Source organism: Drosophila willistoni (genome assembly GCF_018902025.1).
Source record: "Drosophila willistoni isolate 14030-0811.24 chromosome 2R unlocalized genomic scaffold, UCI_dwil_1.1 Seg200, whole genome shotgun sequence".
Classification (NCBI taxonomy): domain Eukaryota; kingdom Metazoa; phylum Arthropoda; class Insecta; order Diptera; family Drosophilidae; genus Drosophila; species Drosophila willistoni.
The window spans coordinates 4,490,658-4,511,752 of record NW_025814051.1 but is presented as its reverse complement, the minus strand read 5'-3'; the positions used below and the strand labels follow the sequence as shown (position 1 = coordinate 4,511,752).

At 33.1% G+C, this 21,095-nt stretch overlaps 3 protein-coding genes across 5 annotated transcripts; 1 reads left to right on the top strand and 2 right to left on the bottom strand.

Annotated features, from left to right (window-relative positions):
* The first annotated feature begins 374 nt into the window (after window positions 1–374).
* LOC6643575 (alpha-tocopherol transfer protein-like) lies at window positions 375–9,252 on the top strand. 3 transcript variants are annotated; one of them, XM_002066219.4, is made up of 5 exons: window positions 375–453; window positions 6,187–6,366; window positions 8,015–8,109; window positions 8,177–8,330; window positions 8,396–9,252. In XM_002066219.4, the coding sequence occupies exons 2-5, from the start codon at window positions 6,198–6,200 to the stop codon at window positions 8,881–8,883; spliced, it is 906 nt and encodes a 301-aa protein (XP_002066255.2). In that variant the 5' UTR covers window positions 375–453; window positions 6,187–6,197; the 3' UTR covers window positions 8,884–9,252. The 3 variants fall into 3 exon arrangements, with proteins under 3 accessions (XP_002066255.2, XP_015033639.1, XP_023032158.1); XM_015178153.3 differs by lacking the exon at window positions 375–453 and adding an exon at window positions 1,222–1,509; XM_023176390.1 differs by lacking the exon at window positions 375–453 and adding an exon at window positions 6,039–6,062.
* A 1,025-nt stretch (window positions 9,253–10,277) lies between these two features.
* On the bottom strand, window positions 10,278–15,090 carry LOC6643474 (ras-related protein Rab-9B). The gene is made up of 3 exons (XM_002066218.4): window positions 14,636–15,090; window positions 11,364–11,558; window positions 10,278–11,296 (listed from the first exon to the last, which is right to left on the bottom strand). Exons 1-3 carry the CDS (start codon window positions 14,825–14,827, stop codon window positions 10,898–10,900), a joined length of 786 nt encoding a protein of 261 aa, XP_002066254.1. The 5' UTR covers window positions 14,828–15,090; the 3' UTR covers window positions 10,278–10,897.
* A 4,128-nt stretch (window positions 15,091–19,218) lies between these two features.
* LOC6641666 (RNA-splicing ligase RtcB homolog) lies at window positions 19,219–21,079 on the bottom strand. Its single transcript, XM_002064381.4, has 3 exons — window positions 20,843–21,079; window positions 19,611–20,781; window positions 19,219–19,545 (listed from the first exon to the last, which is right to left on the bottom strand). The coding sequence occupies exons 1-3, from the start codon at window positions 20,962–20,964 to the stop codon at window positions 19,318–19,320; spliced, it is 1,521 nt and encodes a 506-aa protein (XP_002064417.1). The 5' UTR covers window positions 20,965–21,079; the 3' UTR covers window positions 19,219–19,317.
* Window positions 21,080–21,095: the final 16 nt, after the last annotated feature.

Sequence of the window (21,095 nt, the reverse complement as noted above, 5' to 3'; positions counted from 1 at the left end):
AAGGAAAGTGAAAGTGTATAATACAAACAAAAAAAAAAGTTATATTGTAAGTCTTCAAGACAATTTTCACTTTATACAATTATTTGAACAAAACCTTCCACCGCCAAAAAGTTGAGTTCATTGCGTTTTCATTACATTGTTGAACTTGAATTGAAAAAAAAAAACAGATATTAACTTATGCTGACACTTGCTATAATGACCCATTATAAAACTAGCTTTATGCCAGCCTCGCTTGCCCTCTCACTCAACGCTCTGGTTTAATATCGTCTGTACTTGTTAGATACGATTTGGTTGGGGGTATAAAATTGTATGTGAAATAGCTTTATATTTTCAGTTAACAAACGGAGCCGGACCCAACTGGAGCATAACAAAGCAGCGCAGAGCTTCTTCATTCATTAAGGATTAACTTAACTTACATATTTTTGGATTAAAATTAAGAGTTTCGCTCGCTTGGTAAGTTTTCTTGGGGTTATTTAAATCTAAAATAAAGTGTATTATAATTTTGATCTAAATTCTGCAATGCTAAGCCGATCATATAAAGTAAAAGGTATTCATAATCAGCATTATATAGCCTTGTTCGTCTGTCTGGATCAAAACAAACTACTTCTAGACATAGATTTAGATTATAGAATAGATAAAGTACTGAAACATAGCTTTTTCAGACATTGTAAATGTATCTCAAATTTATTGGACCACTATATCGTATAGCTTCTAAAAGAATAGTTGGTCGAAAATAAGGTTTTAGATCAATAACTTATTTTAATTTTCAAGCGACTACTAGAAAAATGTCTTATTAGAATCTGTACCAAATTTAATCAAGATTGTGCTATTATACAATATACTCATATATTATACAATATACTCATATAGATTACATATCGAAAAAATGTTTGTATTCTGATCAACAATGAACTTGTATAGCCCGTTCCTTGACAAAATGTTGACTTTTGAAATACGATGTTTGTTTCCTTCGATACCTAAAGTTGAAAAAAGAGTTAAAAAGGGTATACGGACTTCAGCTAAACCAAATTTAAACTGGCCCTCTGGTTTTTTGTATGCTTTTCGCTTCTACAAATGTTTTACTTGATTTCCTTCAGTCTGCTTTTGTCTTGTTTCGCATTACAAATTCAATGCCTAAGCACTTGTTGCTTGGCACTCTTCATTTTTTTCTGTCTTCCATTCGTCGCTGAGTTCTTTTTCTTTAGTACAGAATTTTCTGTTATACGGTGCAGTAAATCGCTGGCATTGACCCATTTAACAACAAATAGTCGGACTATTTTCTTTGATATTCCTCGAGTTAATGCATTTTCCAATTACTTGCATATTAATTATTTGCATTTCGTGAGTGTTTGTCGGCGTATATTGAAGATTGACTCACAACACCCGCCAGAAGCCACAAAGACTTTATTTTCAAGTTTCAATATCAACTTTGAGTTATAATAACGATGACTACTGTAGCCCCAGCCACTTGCTGCACTTCCCTTCTAGGGTCTAGTGAATCTGAAACGGGTGAGAAAATACATATACACAAATATACGTAATATATCTGTATGAATATATATATTCATATATGCAAAAAACATGTTAAACTATGGCAACACATGGCTTCAGCTACAGTGAAACCTGTTTTGATTGTACTGCATGCAAATTAGATGAAACTTGAGGGGTTATTCGCACTAGCCAAGCTCAGAAATGGGAGTATTCTTAAACGATTAGATTTTGTTTTTTAAATTCTAATTCCAAAAGAGTTTTTATTACTATAAAAATAGAACTATCGTATCCAGAATCGTACATTTTAAAGGGTTTCCTAATTTATAATTTAGAACTTCCCAACCCACCCATTAAAAACCAACTTTGATAATCCAGTAAGCAGTTAATATCTCAAAAAACAAATGCATATATTACTTATAACTAAACTATATGCCATAATCCAATACGAGCAGTTTTCATTGGCAGATAAATCCAGTGTCATTATTACAACATGCGCAATTTTGTCATGCTGATTAAAAATATATATAAGTATATACACATATGTATATATGGAAATGTATTTCTAAAGTTGTTTGCGCTGTAGAGTAGAAATTTCGCATTACTCATAACAAACATCATTTTGAATTAGATTATACAACAAATTTAAAAGTTATAATAATATCAACTTTAGTGACGGATTCTCGAAACTCATAATATATATCATTGTTTTTGAACATCCAAAATTACTAAAAATTTAACTTAACCTTGATCTTAAATTATTTAAAAATTGTTAAAAAAAGGTTTCAATTGAAATTAACTTTGGTATTTTGAGGTAAATTTTAAATAATTATTATTCTTATTAATATCTCAAGCAACTAGTAATCAAATATAGCATATTATGCAGTAACAAAAATTAAGTCGTCAATATCAATTAGAGTTGTAAACTGACATCAAAGTCGAAACATTTGAATACTAAAGTTGAGACTTTTTCGATACATATGTATATAGGACTAAGATTCCTTTAAACAATCCAAAAAAAACTTCAGAATTTAATAATATTTACATTTGCATATAATAAAGTAATTACGTAATTATTGTTTATAAATATATTTTATGAAAGCAGGCTTATTTTGGAACATAATGAATTTTTAAAATGTTAAATAGTCAGTTATATATGTAATTATATTTAACCCAAACAAACATCTAAATCGGATGACTATAGCTGATGTAAGAACAACGTTTCAACAATTTAATTTATTGGAGAAAACTTTTGTGTTTTATGAGCTAACATGGTAATTATCAAGACTATACAATTAAAAAAATATATATACTGCTTTAGTTACACAACATCAGTTCCGGGTTTAGAAAAGTGGCTAAGATACCTTCGAAATGTTTCTAAAATATCGATGTAATGTTTTCGACAAATTGTTTCTATTTCTAACAACTAATGACTATTTTCCCAAGTTTTTTGTTTTATCCTTTTTTGGCGGCCTCTTTTGTCCACTCTTTTAGTCTGGACCCCTGAAAGATTTTTAATAGCATCTATTGTTATGGGTAGTGAAAATACACCGTATTAAACGGGACACTCGTAGGAAGGGATTTTGTTAGGGTATAGGAACGTCTAATGCTTTAATGGGAAATGCTTTTACTTTACTCACTTGGAAACGCCCATTATTCCCATGAAATGTTAACCCCTAATTGTAAAATGAACCAATTGCATTTGCTTGGACTATAATTTCCACGTCGATAATAATTAATATTTAATAAATGTGGCTAACCGTTTAAATTTGAATATATGACAATCAAACCTTCCTTTCTGTTAAATGAATTTTCTATTTAAAATTTCCCTTTGATTTTATAATTTAGTCTCCACTGTACCTGCATCTGATTACACATTTTACATCGATTTATATACATACAAGTCGATGTAGTATATATGCAGGTTACATATGTTTACAATGCTTGTATGTTTAGTTCATTATCTTCTCTCTTTTAGGTTCGCCATGTAAGGTCAAAGTACTTTTTACATTGGACTTGGCCTTGTCATTGTCATGTTTAGTCATAACCTCTTTAAGTATTACCTTTTTTTCTCTTTGTTTTTGCCAAAAAATGTTGAAGGGCGTAGAGGTTGACATTGCATTGCGGTCTTTAGCCCAGGTTGGTTGATTTTCCCAGCATCATCATTATGAACCTTTCCCTCTCTGGCTGTCTCTCTGACTTTGGTCAGTTTTTATTTTATATAGCATTCAGCTTTCAACTCTTTTCGTCTCTCAAGTTCATATTGGTTTTTATTTTGATTTTGATTTTGGTTTTGTCTTCGTCTTTACGTTTGTCGTTTGCCACCCAAAAATAGACCAAATAAACTTGAAACTGGAAACGAGAGCGAGAGTAAGACTATAAACCATGAATGGAGCTTGGTCTACGCACGTGTGATCGTGATTTTAGCCGGAGAAACATGGTCTCTATGCCCATGTCTGCTTAGTGCTTTGAAAACGTGTTAATAATACAAAGTATTTTTCATATAAGTATGCATATGTGTATTTATTAGGCAAAATTGTACATTGGACAGGTGTAAGCACTAATTGGCTTAGAGAGTGTTGTCTGTCTGAGAGTGGGGAATAAGTTGGAGGGTATCTACTGAAATCCCAACATTGAACTGAGAGTACAAAGCTTCAGGGTCAAAAACATATAGTGCGAATGCGACTCCAATCATCACAAATGTGTATATCGGTAAAAATGGGTAATTACTATGAACTACTCGTACAGATGGGAATTATTGCCCTGTTATAATTATAGCAAAAGAAAATATCAGTGCTTAACATTTCACAGTGGTAATAAGTCAAAAGTATTGACATTTTTTATATATTCTGCGAGTAGAGGAAAAGAGATCGCAGTTGTCTCCAGAAAACCAAAGCTTAAGCTATATCAGACTTGATTTTCTTTATTATTTGAATGTCTAGAAATTTTAGATGGGCGTAGAAGTTATATTAAAACTTGAAAAGTCAAGACCAATTTTTATATCATTTGCTTTGCTAAACTAAAAATCGTTGGAAATAAAAAAAAATTCTTATCTTCTAGTAATTTGTTACATTAGTTTTTGAGGTTTTAGTGCAAACTTAAAGATTACTTTCTAATAAGAAAACTGATATATGAATTTGGAAAATCGTTCCATATTTGACATTTACAAAGTTAGGATTATTTTAAAATATTCGGGATTATTTACAATTACCTTTATCCTTAGATTTTTTTATTTCTACCAGATGTCTAAAAGTTATATCTTTATTTAGTTAAATTCTCCAAATTTTAATGTAGATTAATCAAAATATTGTTTTATGAAAAAATTCCTTCATTTAGTTTTAAAAAAAAACTTTGCTAAGTTGAAAGTCTTATGACTCCTTTAACTTTTTGATTATAGTTGAAAATCTTTGAGATATTGAATACAGAATCTTTTGTGCGGATATAACTAAAGAAATTTGATTGAAAGCTTTTCGTTTACAATGTACAATCGTTGTAGTCTCGAACCACTGTTTAATCTGTAGGGTTAGAGATAGGTTTAGGGTTATACCAGCAACAGCTGAGCAAAACCGAAAAAAAAATTAAACCGAAACCGGCTTTCAGTGGCATCATTTCCCAATGTGATGCACCAAGTCAACTGGCTCCAGACCCAGCTCCAGCTCCAGCTCTCTCTCTCTCTCTCTCAACTTCAGCTTTAACTCAAAATAATAACTGCTGTTGTTGCTGCTCTCTTAACAAAAAAAAACCCAAGATCTGAGTAAAATTTCCAGTTTTTTATTCTTGGCATGGCATAAAATCTCGGTAACGCGCTTTTGGTAGCAACAGTTTCATCTGCGCTTTTGACACCGTTGCACGGCATCGTCTCGTATCGTATCGTATCGTATCGTAGTAGCGTATCTCAACTCATCTCTTGGGATTCGTAATAAAAACAAGTTTTTTGTCTCAGTCAATGGTTTTTTGACTGTGTACTATTTGAACACAAATTAACAATTCATATGTTGATGGTTTGCCAAAAAACAAAAATTTAAAAAAAAAAGACAAAAAGAAAAGTCTAATCAAAAGTGATTCAATGTCAATTCCATATTAATTAAATACCATAAATTATAATGTTTTGAGTGCAAGCTCAATCTGTAATTGGAAACCTCCAAAATAAGAAAAAACTTGTTCAACTAGAATTTATTCAAGTAGAACCAGTCAAGAATATGAGAAATCAGTTCAAGGATTCCTAAATCTTAAAAAACAGACAACCTTACAGAAAAAAATTTAAACTGCATTTGCGATAAAACAATAAAAAACAATAAAAATACATTCATTTCCTCTTCTTTTTGTACAACATCTTCCGTTATTCGCGAATTTTATTTTAATTTTTGTTTGCATATGTCAAGGTGAAGGTTAGGTCAGTGATCAATGATCAGCGGTCAGTGATCAGTGATCAAAAGCTAGCCGGTTTCATCTTATTCAATTTCATTAGCTTCTACCGAGACAAAAAAATAACAAACACTTGCAATTAAACACAAAGCAAAATAAATTGAGCAAAAAATAAATAAATAATAATACAGAAAATTTTTGCAAAATGAGTAAGTAATTACTTTTTACCTTTTTAACTAATTGTCAATTATATTTGTTAAGCTTATTCTGCTCCTTGACTTGGATCAAAGTCTATCAGTTACTAATGATTTCTAAACATTTATTTACTTTCAGGAGTGCCTACTATGTTGTCCGACATTGATCAATTGCCCTCAATTCAATTGGGTGATTTTAAGCTGGAATTTGAGCTTGGAGATCCCACGGCCCAGACCAAAGAGGTGGCCCTTAAGGAGCTACGTGAGACTCCTGAGCGCCAAAAGGAGGCCACAAAGGAATTGAAACGTTTATTGGAAGGTGAGTTTAAATTATGGGAAAAAAAGATGATGAGTTTCAGAAAAATATTACGTTTTTCCCAAGTTTTTCATTACAAATAATGTGGGAAAATAATTTAAAGTTGTCAACGATTCCGAATAGTGGAAAATTTGAAAGAATATATACTTAATTACAGTCGAGCTTTTTTTATAAACTGTACTTAATTACAGTCGAGTTTTTTTTTTATAAACTTGTACAACTAAAAAAACTAATTTTATAGGTACTTTATAATAAATACCTTTTCTATTAGGCTTTTACTCGTTTTCGAATTATTTTTAAGCGTACTTCCATTGGTTTTAGAATTTTATGATTCAGCAGTAATCAAAGTTTTATTAATTTGTTCAAGGGTAACCATTTATTTTTTTATTTTGTTTGAAAATTTTAACAAAAACAACAAAAGGGAAAATCATGTGAATGGTATTACAATATATTTATTTGATTCCAACTCTAACTTTAATTTTCATTTTGCACTCAATTTTTCAATTTCTGCCAAGAAAAAATCTTGAAAACAATTTCAAATGTCCGTTTGATCCATAATTACTTAATATTATTCGCAATATTTAAAATTTTTTGTTAAAAAATTATTTGAAAAGATTAATATAGAAGTAACAATTAGTTTTAATTAAGCTGACGAGTATTAAAACCGCATATTGTGGTTTGGAATTGAAAGCAAGAAAACTCTCAATTCAGATTTAAGCAGAATCTTATTCAAGGTATGTAGATCCCCTGTTTCTAAAGGTTTCGTTGATGTTCTTGTTGTTTTTTTTTTTTAATAACAAACTATTAAGAACTTACAAATATTTTATTTATTTTTTAATGCCTTTTTTAAATTTATGATCATCTAATATTTTTCAAAAAAAAATTGTTACTTTGTTGTGACTTTTGGAATGGAACATTCGTATTCTTTTATTTTTATTCTTATTCTTGGGTTTGTTTTACCAGAGATTTCTTCAGTAAGAAGAAAACTGTGTGAAAAAATTCATTATATGTGAACAATAAAAATATGACATTTACAAGAGATCAAACTGCACCTAAAATAGCTTAAAAAAGTAATGTGTTTGAACTCAATCCATTTTTAGCTTGTTCTTACGAGGAATATATAATTTTACTATAGACAGGTTTAACTGTATTTACAACAATGAACTCTTACATGTAAACAAAACTTATTTTTTTATTTTGTATAATAAAATTTTATTTAAGCCGTTCTGAAGTCCACTTAGTTCGACTAAAATTAAAGTTTATTATGAAATAAAAATTTAATACCTTAAGAAATATATTTTTCTGAAGTAGGCGGAGTTCAATTCAGTAGTACAAGCTCAAAGATCAATAGCTTAGCTATACTTAAAGAAACTAAAAATAGTATTGACTATCTATTACGTGTAAAGTGTTTATTGAATAGATATAATCCCAAGCTAATAATTTTATTAGAAAGGTTAAACTTGAAGCAATAGTTTCATGTCAATCTAATGACATAGACAAGGCATACGATCTAACAATCTATCTATATGGAACCGCCCATTCAATGTAAACAACTATTATGAAAAAGTATTGATTCTACGAGTCGTGTATTTATAGTATATACATACATAATAGATATATTAATTGGCTTCATTTTGTTTATTTCTTTTAGCTGAAACCGATCTCTTGTGTCCTAAGGATAATGAAGAGTGGTTGATACGTTTTTTGCGTCCCTGCAAGTATTATCCAGAAAGTGCGCGTGATTTGGTAAGCTATTGACTCGAATGTGTTCCAATGAGTTTTTCTATTAATATATACTTCTTTTCCTATTCAGATCAAGCGTTACTATGCCTTTAAGGTGAAGCATGCAGATGTTTATACTGATTTGAAACCTTCAAGGGAATCCAATATCTTTAAACACAATATCCTAACCGTATTTCCAAATAGAGATCAATGTGGTCGTCGTATATTGGTTCTGGAACTGGGCAGTAAGTAGAATCTTAAATCTTAGTAATTGAATAGTCTCAGTTAATCTGTTGATATAATTTTTTAGAGCGCTGGAAGCATAAACAAGTCTCACTGGAGGAGGTATTCAAGGGAGCTGTGATCTTTTTGGAGGCCGCCATGTTGGAACCCGAGACACAGATCAATGGAGCTGTCGTTATCTTCGATATGGATGGCTTGAGTCTACAGCAGACATGGCAATTTACACCACCATTTGCCAAACGTATTGTCGACTGGCTACAGGATTCTGTGCCATTGCGTATCAAGGCCATTCACATTGTGAATCAACCGAAAATTTTCAATGTGGTCTTTGCTCTGTTTAAGCCTTTCCTGCGCGAAAAACTTCGCAATCGAATTATTTTCCATGGCACCGATCGCGATTCCCTACACAAGTATATGTCTCCGAAATGTCTGCCCTCTTGTTATGGTGGCATTCTGGAACTGAAACGTGTCGATGGCGATCAATGGTATGAATTGTTACTCATGTGCGATGCCGAATTCGATGCCATCAATTCGTATGGCTATAAAAAGAAGTGAATAGTTTTTGCGTCAGGGGGAAAGACAAAGGAAGAGAAGAGCAGACGAGATGAGGAGAGCACGTGATCTACAGCAAGTGATAATTTCCCATAATATTCGATTCCAAAATCCAAAAGTTAGACATATCTATGTAATAAGCATGTCCAGTAAGTGAAATACCGCCTAAAGTTTGCCTCCCTTAGTCTTAAGTCAAATGAACAATATTTTCCCGCATGAAAAAACAAAATGTTTTATAAATTTTTGCAAAATATTAAAACATATACATATATATATATATACATATAAAAATATTACATACATTTAAAACGGGTTTAAGCATATTTATATTATGTTATTGTAATAAATTTCGAAAACTGTTATACTTTGAAATCTCATGATTCGATATTTATTTTTTTAAATGCATTATTTTTTCCTTCTTCAAATAATTTGTTTATAAATATTCCCAGCATGCTTTTTTTCAATCTTTACCTTGTTATGAAGGAGTTATACACAATTTTTCACTCCTGATGAAAGTGTTATACACTAAGCCACTGTAACACTATCTGAAGGACTCTCGGCTTCTGGGAAAGAGATAATTTTTAACCACAAACTAATATAAGATAATGAAGCAAACTTGTTTCCGATTTTGCTTTTGATACATTTTCCTTCAAAAGTTCTAATTTGACTTCTTTGAATTCTTCTTTAAATTCTTAAAATATTTAACTTGTATATTTCTAACAAAATTTCGGATAATGTTTTCCAAACAGAGTATAAAAATATATATAGAAGAGTGCTAAGCCGACAAATTACGAATACTTAGCCCAACGATTAGATATTCAGGAAATTAGAGATTCATTCTTATACGTCTACGTATATATAGAGGGAATAGAGAATCTTTGTCTGTTTGAATGCTAAATGTTTACGAATGAAAAACTATGCATTTCAGATATTTAGTTCTGGGGCTTGTTCTTGTTTCGAGAAGTCGACATGTCAAGTACTACATACCTGCTCAGTTGGAGATAATCTGGACAACTTCAGAGGATTGAGATCTAGATTTAGTAGAGCGGAAACGTTTGCATTATTTCAAAAGTTTCATACAAATTGCTCACAGCCTAATGAAAGTGCCTTATTACCTTATTGTGATGTTATCACATGTTATTGTGATGTTACCTTATTTTGAAATCCACAAATAATATGTGAAAAGTTTTTGTAAAAAACTACGACTTTTAGAGAAAATGGTAGCTAGAAATAAATAAATAAGTTGACTGACTAAGAAAGTCTTATTCAAGTTTTTAAAATTTTTTGAAAACAAGCCGATTTCTGTGCAGTTTCTGCAAAAATCCATCATTGAATCAAAACACAAAGCACACAGAATATATAAATACATACATATATTTATGTATATTGTATATTTTTACCAGGCTTAAGCGTATTTACATATAATATGTTATTATAATAAATTTGTAAAAATGTTATACTTCAATATCTCACTAACTATACTTCATATTATATTTGTTTGTTGGTTTTGAAATTAAAACTTTGTCATTTATGCAAAAATAAAAACCGTTTTGCATTTGTTCGTAAATCGTATTCGAATTATTTTTTTCTTAGGAAAGGAAAGAGACAAGAGAAATGCTTATAATGGGTAATAAGGCAAAGTCAATTCAATTGACTTTTCCATTAAAAGGCACAGCTGTTGAAAGCAATTTAGATAAGTCAAAATAGATAACAATAATGCAATTAATGTCGTTTTGCGATTAAAAATATACATTCAATCGGGCTAGCATTTTGCGATTTTTAACGAATTTGGGTCTTGAGAAATGGGTTTTGTTATACAAATCGTTATACTCTTTTACAGCTTTTTTAAACTAATATTTTGTAAAAAACAAAAACCAAACAATTATCTTAGTTTTTGGTGTAGATTACAATTATATCCTTGGTCTTCAATTAGGAATGCATTGAGTAATTTTCTTAAAAGGCGCTTCAATTATCTAGACAACTCTTCTTATATTGCGTTGTACGCAATTTGGTCGATTCATAGACGATAATTGGTCGATGGCGCCGCTGTTGCACTTCGTTGTTGTCCAAACAATGTGGATGGCGTTCGCATTGATGCATCATCATTGTCATCATCATCATCAGCATATGAACCACGACCAGACGAACCACCAGTGCCACCGCCTGAGCAGCAGTAACGTTTCTGTATCAGACGTATGGGTCGCGTTAAATCGATAGTATCACCATTCTGTTGACGCAGCTCCGCCTCAGCCACACACTCCATATGCTTCCATTGGCGTAGGGCAAGTGTGAAGGCTTCGGTGACATTTGTTGCCGTCTTCGAGGATGTCTCAATGTGGGTGCTTATATTAAGTTCTTTGCACCATTGTTTAACCTCATCAGAATTAATCTGACGCTGTTGCGGCTGAAGGTCATTCTAAGAAGACAAATTATATATAATATTAGTATTTACACATATATAAATGTGAAAATAACAAACTCACCTTATTTCCCACCACTATAAAGGGAAATTTGTCTGGTTTCACATCGGCATAGTTAAGAAACTCATTACGCCACATGCCCAATCCTTGCAAGCTATCCCGATCATCCAGAGCATAGCAAAGCAGGCATATATCCGATCCACGATAAAAGGGTGTACGCAAGGCACGAAAACGTTCTTGTCCAGCCGTATCCCATATCTATAAATATAAGCAAATTAAACTTTAATTGGCTTTCAATTAATGCTTCCATAGAAATTTTGCAACGCGTTCGCGTTTGACAATTGTGGGAAACCTAATTGGAGCTGGCAAATGTTTGCCACTATGAGACCAGGTAAATATCGTTTACATAGTGGGGCTTCTCCCAGCTGACGTCACATTTACAGACTATCTATGTATGTATATCAAACTAAAAGAAAAGAAATTTTAGTTAGCTGCTTCAAAATCTTGAAAGCTTAGTACCTAAGACAAACCAAATTACTGATAAAGTCGAAACACTGATAAGCCAACGTTCACAAAACAAGTTCTCAGTCTTAAAAATGTCATATGAGTAAATAAAGCGAAATAGGGCAACAAATATACATACATAGGTACATATATATGTGACCTTTTAAAATAATTATGGTTTTCAATGTTGCCAAAAAAAGACGAGACAAACAAAGCAACTGAAATTAAAAAGAACCGAAAAAATAATGGGAATAAATAAATGATTCACCAGTAAAGCAAATACTTGTTCTATGAATATTATAATAGTATTTTTTGTAAAACAAAAATTACTACGGAAATAGGAACTCATCATAATTTGGTTAGTTCTGTTCTGTGAAGAGGAATCACATGATTTCCACTTGGTTTTATGTAATCTTTTAAAAAACACCTGATACTTAGCTAAAAAATCATAGTAAAATATAAACCATTGTTGTTTTAGACTTAATACATAGACAAACATACATACATATATACTGTATGTGTATCAAATTGCGTGAGACATAAACAGTTTTCTATTACAGAAGTTTCTTAAGAAACTCTCAAAGAAAAGACGACTATTTGTAAACCTTTAGCATGGCATTGATTTTGAATTTAAAGAACTTATATTATAACTTTCATAGTCTTGTATTTACATACTTTGTAAAGTCGATAAGGTTTTTTATCTTACGGAAATGCCAAATTTGTGAGTAGATGTTGAAAAAAGACTGTAGATTGGCCAATGTGTAATTTCACAAAGATATACCTTAATTAAATACCTTAATTAAAATGGCATTAAAATATTGGCTTTTAAGAATTTTAGGCCATTTTCCAATGAGACCAAAAAAAAATAAACTTTGAATATTATTCCAAAAACAATAATTGTACTTGTAATAATTTAAAATTCCAATACAATATAGATAAAACAAATTAAACTGCTCTGAAGCGAGTAGTTAAATTTAAGCAACCTAAATTATAATATGAAAATTTTAAAGAGATTAAAGAAAGATTGCATATCAAATATCACACTCGAATGTGGTCACAAAAGTATTAGAAAAATCACAGTATTCAAATATTACACTCGAATGTATTCACCAATGTATTAGATAACATATAAAGAACTCGTTCTACTCTAATTCATTTAAAAGTATTTTCAATTAATCATAAAATTTATAATACTCTACAACATTTCCTTTCCTTTTAATCAATTCATTGACCTCAATTTGATTAACTATTTTTAAAACAATTTTAAAATTTATTTATGATGACCTCTAAGATAACAACAAATACAATATAACTTACTAATGAACTGATAGGTAAAAAGTTTATTTTCCTCAATTTGACAAAAGCTGATTTAATATCCTGAAAATCATAGACAATACGCGATAATCAGTTCAGGATGAATGTGATTTAGCACATAGAGCTTCAGATTTTTAGTTTTTTGTTGCTCACTCTTGGTCCACATTTGTTTATTTACTGCTACCTTATTTTGTTTGTTGATTTTCGGTTTTAGGTTGCCATGCAGCCAACCGTTAAGCTAATTTGTTTGATTTTCACCTTGCCAAATGAGTAACTTTTTATAATACTCATAAATAATGACTTCTTTTTAAATGATTTACTGAATTTCAATTCAATTACTCAGCAGCAAACTTTAGAATATTTAATTCTTTCGGGTTCTATAGGCAATCCGGTCCCTGAATTTCTATAGTCAATTCGATCGATTTATTCAATTATAATGACTTTTTCGCTTAGATGACATTTTTGCAATATTTTGCTTACTCATTTGGCGAACCTCACAAAATTAATGCATATTTATAAGCAATTCCAGCAGATTCTGTGACTGACTGAGACTGACAGAGTGTGAAAATGGAAAACGACAGCATAAATATAGAAGAGGGGGAGGAAAAGACAGAGAGAGTGAGCGATATAGAGAGAGTGGGGAAACGAGAAGGTGAGAGAGGGCTAAAGACTGAAGCAAAAGAGTTTTGTTTATATGTTTGCAAACTGTACGTTATTTGACAACAAATTACATTGTAGTTGCTTGTGTGGGTTAGATAGAGATCAGAGGTATATGTACATAGTATATAATGAATACTACATCAAAAGCAACGAACAATTTCCAGATTGAAACGAAGCAACGACTTTGTCTCACACCCTAAAAAACCTGGGTTAACAATTAAAATTAAACTCTATTAAAATTTATTATCAATTACCAAACCTCTCATTTGCAAATATCTGAACAACAAAAGTTTTTATTCACAAAGTTTTTTCTATTTTTATCTTATTTCATATTTCAATAATTTAGAATTTTCGAATACCTTTGATGTTTGTTCTTAAGCTTAACACTGGAAACCTGATGTTTAAGAACTTATTTTCAATATGATTACAATTATTATTGAATCTTCCTACAGACTAAATGAGTCTATATAGCAAATTTTGTGAGTCTATATTAAAAAGTTTCATAGAAATATTAGCACTCTAGGCTTGGTTTAGATCAAACCAATCCGAAAGAGGCTTATCCATAAACTGCTGATCGTATGTAAGCTTTTAAACAAATGTAGATTCCAATATAACCATTCTCTATAAGAGTACAGGGTATCTAAGAACAAAGCAGAAGCGTTGTTTAATCACGAAATGCCGGTTAATAGAGAAGACGTTGGCGGGGTTAGTGTAAGAGAAGCTCGGACGAATTCGATGGCATTCGATCCATAGAATCAATCAACCACGAATAAATAAAAAAATATTTACAAATAAAGTTTCTTATTGCTTTCTTAAAACTTATGTTACTATTATTTTCTTTTTTTTTTATACCGTACCTGTAGAGTATATTTTTCGTTATCTACTATAATATCCTTGTTCATAAATTCCACTCCAATTGTGTGGAAATTATTTTCTTCATAACGATTGGAGACGAAGCGGTTGAGAAGCGCAGACTTGCCCACACCACCATCGCCTAATATGACGACCTTCAATAGTTTGGATTTCTGCGGTGGGCGCATGTTTGTCATTTTGTTGTCTTATTACTTATTTTCTACTCCCCCCTACTATTAACTAAAGACCCTCCCGCTATCAGCACAGCAAATGGCGTTTTGCTTCACGACTTAAAAACAACGAAAACAATTTTTTGATTTAATAGTTAATATTTCCCTTGCACTTTGTTATTTAAAGTAAATAATCATTCACTTGAACAATAAAATTAAAATTATTAGGGGAGAAAGGAAAAAATAAATTAAAAACCCCGCCGCGGTATAATAAAAACGAAGACCAATTGAATTGGAGTCAGCTGACAGCTTAACAGTGTTCACAAACGAGTCGTTAAGTCTAACAGTGCTCACAAATGATGCTGTTAAAGCGGCAAGCACTGGAGCAATTAGAGATGGCAATCGAAATGGTGAAGATCGCAATGCCTGACACCTGATTAGTAGGAATCCCCTTTTTTGGAACTTGGTAGCCTGATTACTTCAGTAGATATTTTTTTTCTGATATGTTCTATTGTGATAATTCATTTTCAATTGTGGATTTGTTAGATTTAAGCTTCAATATTTAATCTTTAAAATATTAAGTTCCACTTTTCTAAAACGTCTTAAACCTTTGACCTTAAATTCAATTTCTCTCTTTCTTTAACAAATTTTGGCTGTTCACATCCATTAATTACATGATTTAAACGCCATAGGTGATATTTTGTTGGACCCAAAATCACTAAGTAAAGCTTAGATTGAAATTGTTTAAGGGGTATATTTATCTCTATAAATCGGGAACGAATAAATTGAGACTTAATACACTGAGTTATGACTTATGTACCTACAACAGAGCCCGGCACTCATATCCCCCGGGGGACGAACACGTTCGGCACCTCGTATGCGTGTAACCGAACGGCTGCCGAAGTCCTCACACAAAATTACCATGAGCAAGAGGGTGGGTTTTAGTTTCCCTCAGCATTTCGACGCAAGCAGATCTATGTCGCTTTGTTGAGAAAACACACATGAAAAAATTGATCGCTGCTTTGTTTTCTCTATCTTTTTCTTGCATAAGATTATTTGCTGCACTCGTTTTCTTGATTCGAGGCAGAATTTGATGAAGTTTAATTTTGCGCAGTGTAAAGCAACACACGCATACAAGCAAGTGCACACATACAACTAAACTTTTTTAGCGCTCTCTTTGTGCCGGGCCCTGGCTTAGAGGCCAAATAATATATTGTAGGTCAGGGCCCGGCACAAAGAGAGCGCTAAAAAAGTTTAGTTGTATGTGTGCACTTGCTTGTATGCGTGTGTTGCTTTACACTGCGCAAAATTAAACTTCATCAAATTCTGCCTCGAATCAAGAAAACGAGTGCAGCAAATAATCTTATGCAAGAAAAAGATAGAGAAAACAAAGCAGCGATCAATTTTTTCATGTGTGTTTTCTCAACAAAGCGACATAGATCTGCTTGCGTCGAAATGCTGAGGGAAACTAAAACCCACCCTCTTGCTCATGGTAATTTTGTGTGAGGACTTCGGCAGCCGTTCGGTTACACGCATACGAGGTGCCGAACGTGTTCGTCCCCCGGGGGATATGAGTGCCGGGCTCTGCTCTAAGCAATGCAAATGAACAGAAACTAAGAAATTGACTTGTAAAATGTTCATAATCTCTGTGAATGAAAATCTTTTAACAGGCAGACGAATATTTTGGAATCAGTTTATTTAATGGTTCAGTTTAATGATTTAATTTACTTAGGGATTTAATAAAAATGTTTAGTTAAAATGTAAACAATTAATTTGACAATACATTTTACATGTTTTATTAGTTATTAATCCGCTTGGGTACTTCACATATAAAAAGCCTTTTTGCATCACATTCCATATCGTTTAATTTTGCATAACTTTTTTTATAATACCGCAATTCATCACAATGTTCTTTGCCCCCATAATTGTTTGGCTCTCCCGGATACCAAATGTTCAAGCTTATGGAATCCTTGGTAGGGAACCAGATATGTTTACCTTGCTTTATCAAATCAGTACCAGATGTCCAGTAACGTAGAGTATTTGCGTTATCTAGATATTTTATAATAGCATTCCATTTTTCGACTGTATTAAAGGCGATAAGACGGGCTCCCATCTGATAACAAGTGGCAAAGGCATCATACCAATTTTTGGCTTCGCTCGTCTCAATGATAAAAATTTGGTTTCCAATTATCGGGAATATAAGTTTCGATCCAGGATTCGTATTAGGTGAAGTCAGCACAGTAAGGTCTAATGAACTCTATTAATTAAAATTTGTGATTCATTTAACGTTTAAAAACTTACTTTTAGAAATATCAGATTGATCATCCAAAGGCGTTGCTACGGCCAAAAGGCCAATGAAAATTATCAGTTGACAATATTTCTTGTACATTTTCCCAGATGCTATGATAGAACTGCATTAAGAGGCTTGCCTTATATAGTAAAATATACCCGGATGCTTAAAATGTTTTGAAACATTTACTTTCCTTTTAAAATTTCTTAAAATGTTTAATATGGCATTGCATTTTTTGTTTAAATTGATAAGATGACTTTGTTTACACATATGTAGATATAACTTTGTTGCAGCATCGTGAAAATTTCGAAGCGATTTCGGCTTTTTTTCTGATACACAAGCTATTTTGTTTTTTTGTTTCTTTCTATCTTCTGTAGGTATTGTAAGATTTCAAATACTTGTTTAGCCTGTACCAGATGTAAAAAAAATCTAGTGTAAATCCGTTAATCTCAAACTTGTTTTTATTTTTTTCTTGAAAAATAAGTGAAATGGCATATGGCTTAGTCAATTTATATCCGATGTTCAATACAAACCTTTATACTTTCTTATGCAATAACAATAAATTGGGCAGCCAATATAAATTGGCAAATTTCTTTTAGCTATTGATTCGGCAGAATTGGTTTTAGCACTATTTTTTCTCTCTTTCTCTCCATATTAAAAAAAAAATGAAAATCGGTCTAAAGGCTGTCTTGTTATTCATCAAAATTCAAGATGTATCTTGGGAACTAGAACTGATGCAAAAACACAGTAAAAACTAAGTAAATAAGAAGGGGAAAGAATATGCTAAGCTTTACAAAAAAGTATTAAAACTTAGTAATTGACCAAAATGCATAAAAGCATTTCAGTTTGGTTTAAAGGTTTTTCATTCAGGTCCTTTACACTAAAAGTTATCTTCTAATTTGCATGCAAACCCCAACAACTTATAATTATACCATATACCCATAGGGTGAAATGGTATATTAAAGTCGCCAAAATGTATGTAACAGGCAGAAGGAAGCATCTCCGACCCCACAAAGTATATATATTCTTGATCAGGATCAAAAACCGAGTCGATCTAGCAATGTCCGTCCGTCCGTCCGTCCGTCCGTATGAACACCTAGATCTCGGAGACTATAAGAGCTAGAGCCACCAAATTTAGTATGAAGTCTCGTGTAGTATGTACGCTTATCGAGTTTGTTTAAAATTTTTGCCACGCCCCCTTCCGCCCCCGGAATTTACATAAAACTGTTTTTCTTAAAAAGTATGGCAGATAGAGACATCAGATTTGGGTTATATACTTGTTTAGTTAGCGCGCCTAGAAAATAATTGTTCCAACTTTTTGCCACGCCCCCTTCCGCCCCCGGAATTTACATAACTCTGATTTTCTTAAAAACTATGAAAGCTACCGACATTAAATTTGGTATGTAAGCTAGCCTAATAGACGCGCAGATATTGACTATTTTAAAATTTTGCCACGCCCATTTCCGCCCCCGAAAATTAAACAAAACAGATTTTCTCGAAAACTAACAAAGCTAAAGTCACCAAATTTAGTATGTATATTGGCTTAGTATGCGCGCAGAATACATATATTTTAATATGTTGCCACGCCCACTTCCGCCTCTATAATTTAGAAAAAACCGATTAGCTCTTGCAATTTTTTGACCATCGCAATCAAATTTGGCAGACTAATAAATCTTATCTATTTCTATCAAACTACCAAATTTGATTGAAATCGGACTAGAAACATACAAAATATACGTATGAACGTATTTTGCTACGCGATCCATAAGGGCAGAATTGGCCGTTGGCTAGGGGCGGCGCTAGAGTGCTCGTGTGTTTGTAGAGTGAGCGAGATAGCATATGGTATGAGGCATGTTAAAACAATTTAATAGACATACATTTGGTTTTCGAAATTTTAAATATTTGTTTCACCTGGTGTATGGTATACCCAAGTCGGCGAGACGACTTACTTACTTAATTTTTTTGTTTTTGGATTGCTACAGCCTTAATTAATTTTTCCGTTTCATTGCGCCTAAATATTTATTTTTTACCTAATCTTCGATATCCATCAAAAATCGAAACTTTTTCAAGTGAATCCTTGTTTATCAGTAATCAATTCCTGAACGGTACGGAGAACTGTAATATTTTGTCGTTTTTCGAGATTTTTTTTTTAATAATTAATTTTAATTATAATAAATCAGTTCTGATTTAAAATCACAAAAATAAATAGAGAGACATCGAGCAATCATCAGCCCTTGATAACTGCAATGGGTCGCATTTTAATGCATTTCCTGCTTATGCCCGCCGCATGACAAGTGTCCACAACATCTGTGACATCTTTGTAGGACTCGGGAGCCTCTTCCATTACCAGTTTGGGGGAAGCCACCCTTATGGCAATGCCGGTTTGCTCTAATTTCTCCAAGACTTCTTTATAATCGAGATTTCGACGAGATTTAGCTCGAGATAAGGCGCGACCCTATAAGAAAGAATAAATGTTTATTATTTATTTGTAATTTAATTTTGTTTAGATGATATACTCACCGCGCCGTGACATGTGCTACCAAAGGTTTCATGCATGCCCTGTTCAGTGCCGGTTAGAACATAACTGCAAGTGCCCATGGTGCCACCCACAAGAACTGGCTGTCCTGTCAGTTGATAGTCGACTGGGATAAGAGGATGATGTGGTGGAAAGGCACGTGTGGAGCCCTTTCGGTGTACTAGAAGTTTCTTCTCCTTGCCATCGACCATATGATTCTCTACTTTAGCGATGTTATGGGAGACATCATAGATTACATGCATATCCAAATCATCGGGTGTGGTATTGAACATCTTGGCAAAAGCCTGCCTTGTAAGGAAAGTCATCGAACTGCGATTGACCCAGGCGAAATTAGCCGCAGCAGCCATTGCCTTTAGATAGTCTTGACCCTCCACCGAGTTAATGCGGGCACAGGCTAATTGGCGATCATTCGTCTCAATTTTGTCTCTTTTCATGGCCTTTTCCATTTGTACAAGCGCATCGGTGGCCACTTGGTGACCGAAACCACGGCTGCCGGAATGTATCATCACCACAACTTGTCCCTTCTCCTCGATACCCATTTTCGATGCACTCCACTTGTCATAAATTTCATCCACCACTTGAATTTCAGCATAATGATTGCCAGCGCCCAATGTTCCCAATTGTGGTAAGCCACGTTTTTTGGCTCTCATGCTGACCTTAGCGGGATCGGCATTCAGCATGCGTCCATATTCCTCGCAATGCTCTTTATCTTCAGCCCATACATAGCCCTCACGTAGTGACCAATCCATTCCCATTTCCAAAGCCTCCTCCAGATCTCTTGCATTCATGGGTATAATACCCTTTGAGCCTACTCCCACAGGAATGTGATCAAATAGTGATTGAGCTAGTTGCTCCTTAACCGGCTGTACATCCCGCTCATACAGATTTGTTCGCAGCAACCGCACGCCACAATTAATATCAAATCCGACTCCTCCTGGACTAACTACTGACAGAGGGTTATCCATGTCAAATGCCGCCATATTACCAATCGCAAAACCATAACCCGAATGTATGTCCGGCAATCCAATAGAGCGTCCCACAATGCCAGGCAATGCGGCCACATTGGCTATCTGCTTTACGCCAGGCAAAAATCCTCCCACAGCTCCCGGTCTACATGAGTTCTTCAACTCCTCAAGCATAAGTCGTTCCAGGCGCCTATTAAAAACAATTCAACAAATTTAATTGACATTACTTTATAAACCCCAAAAATTCATACTCGTTGACATAGAAGCAGCCTTCCACATTCATATTGGGCTGAAAGCCCTTCTTAATGCGCCAGCAATGATCATTGATTTTCTCCAGGTACTTAAGCTCGTCGTTATACGGGCGGACTACCATTTTGATGATGAACTTGAATCCTTTGTCTCAATATTATTTATTAACGTGCAAATATTGTGAAATGAAGTAAATGATACCGGCTTGCTTTACAGAGTGGCCACATTATTGTCGGAACGGCCGATATTAGGGTG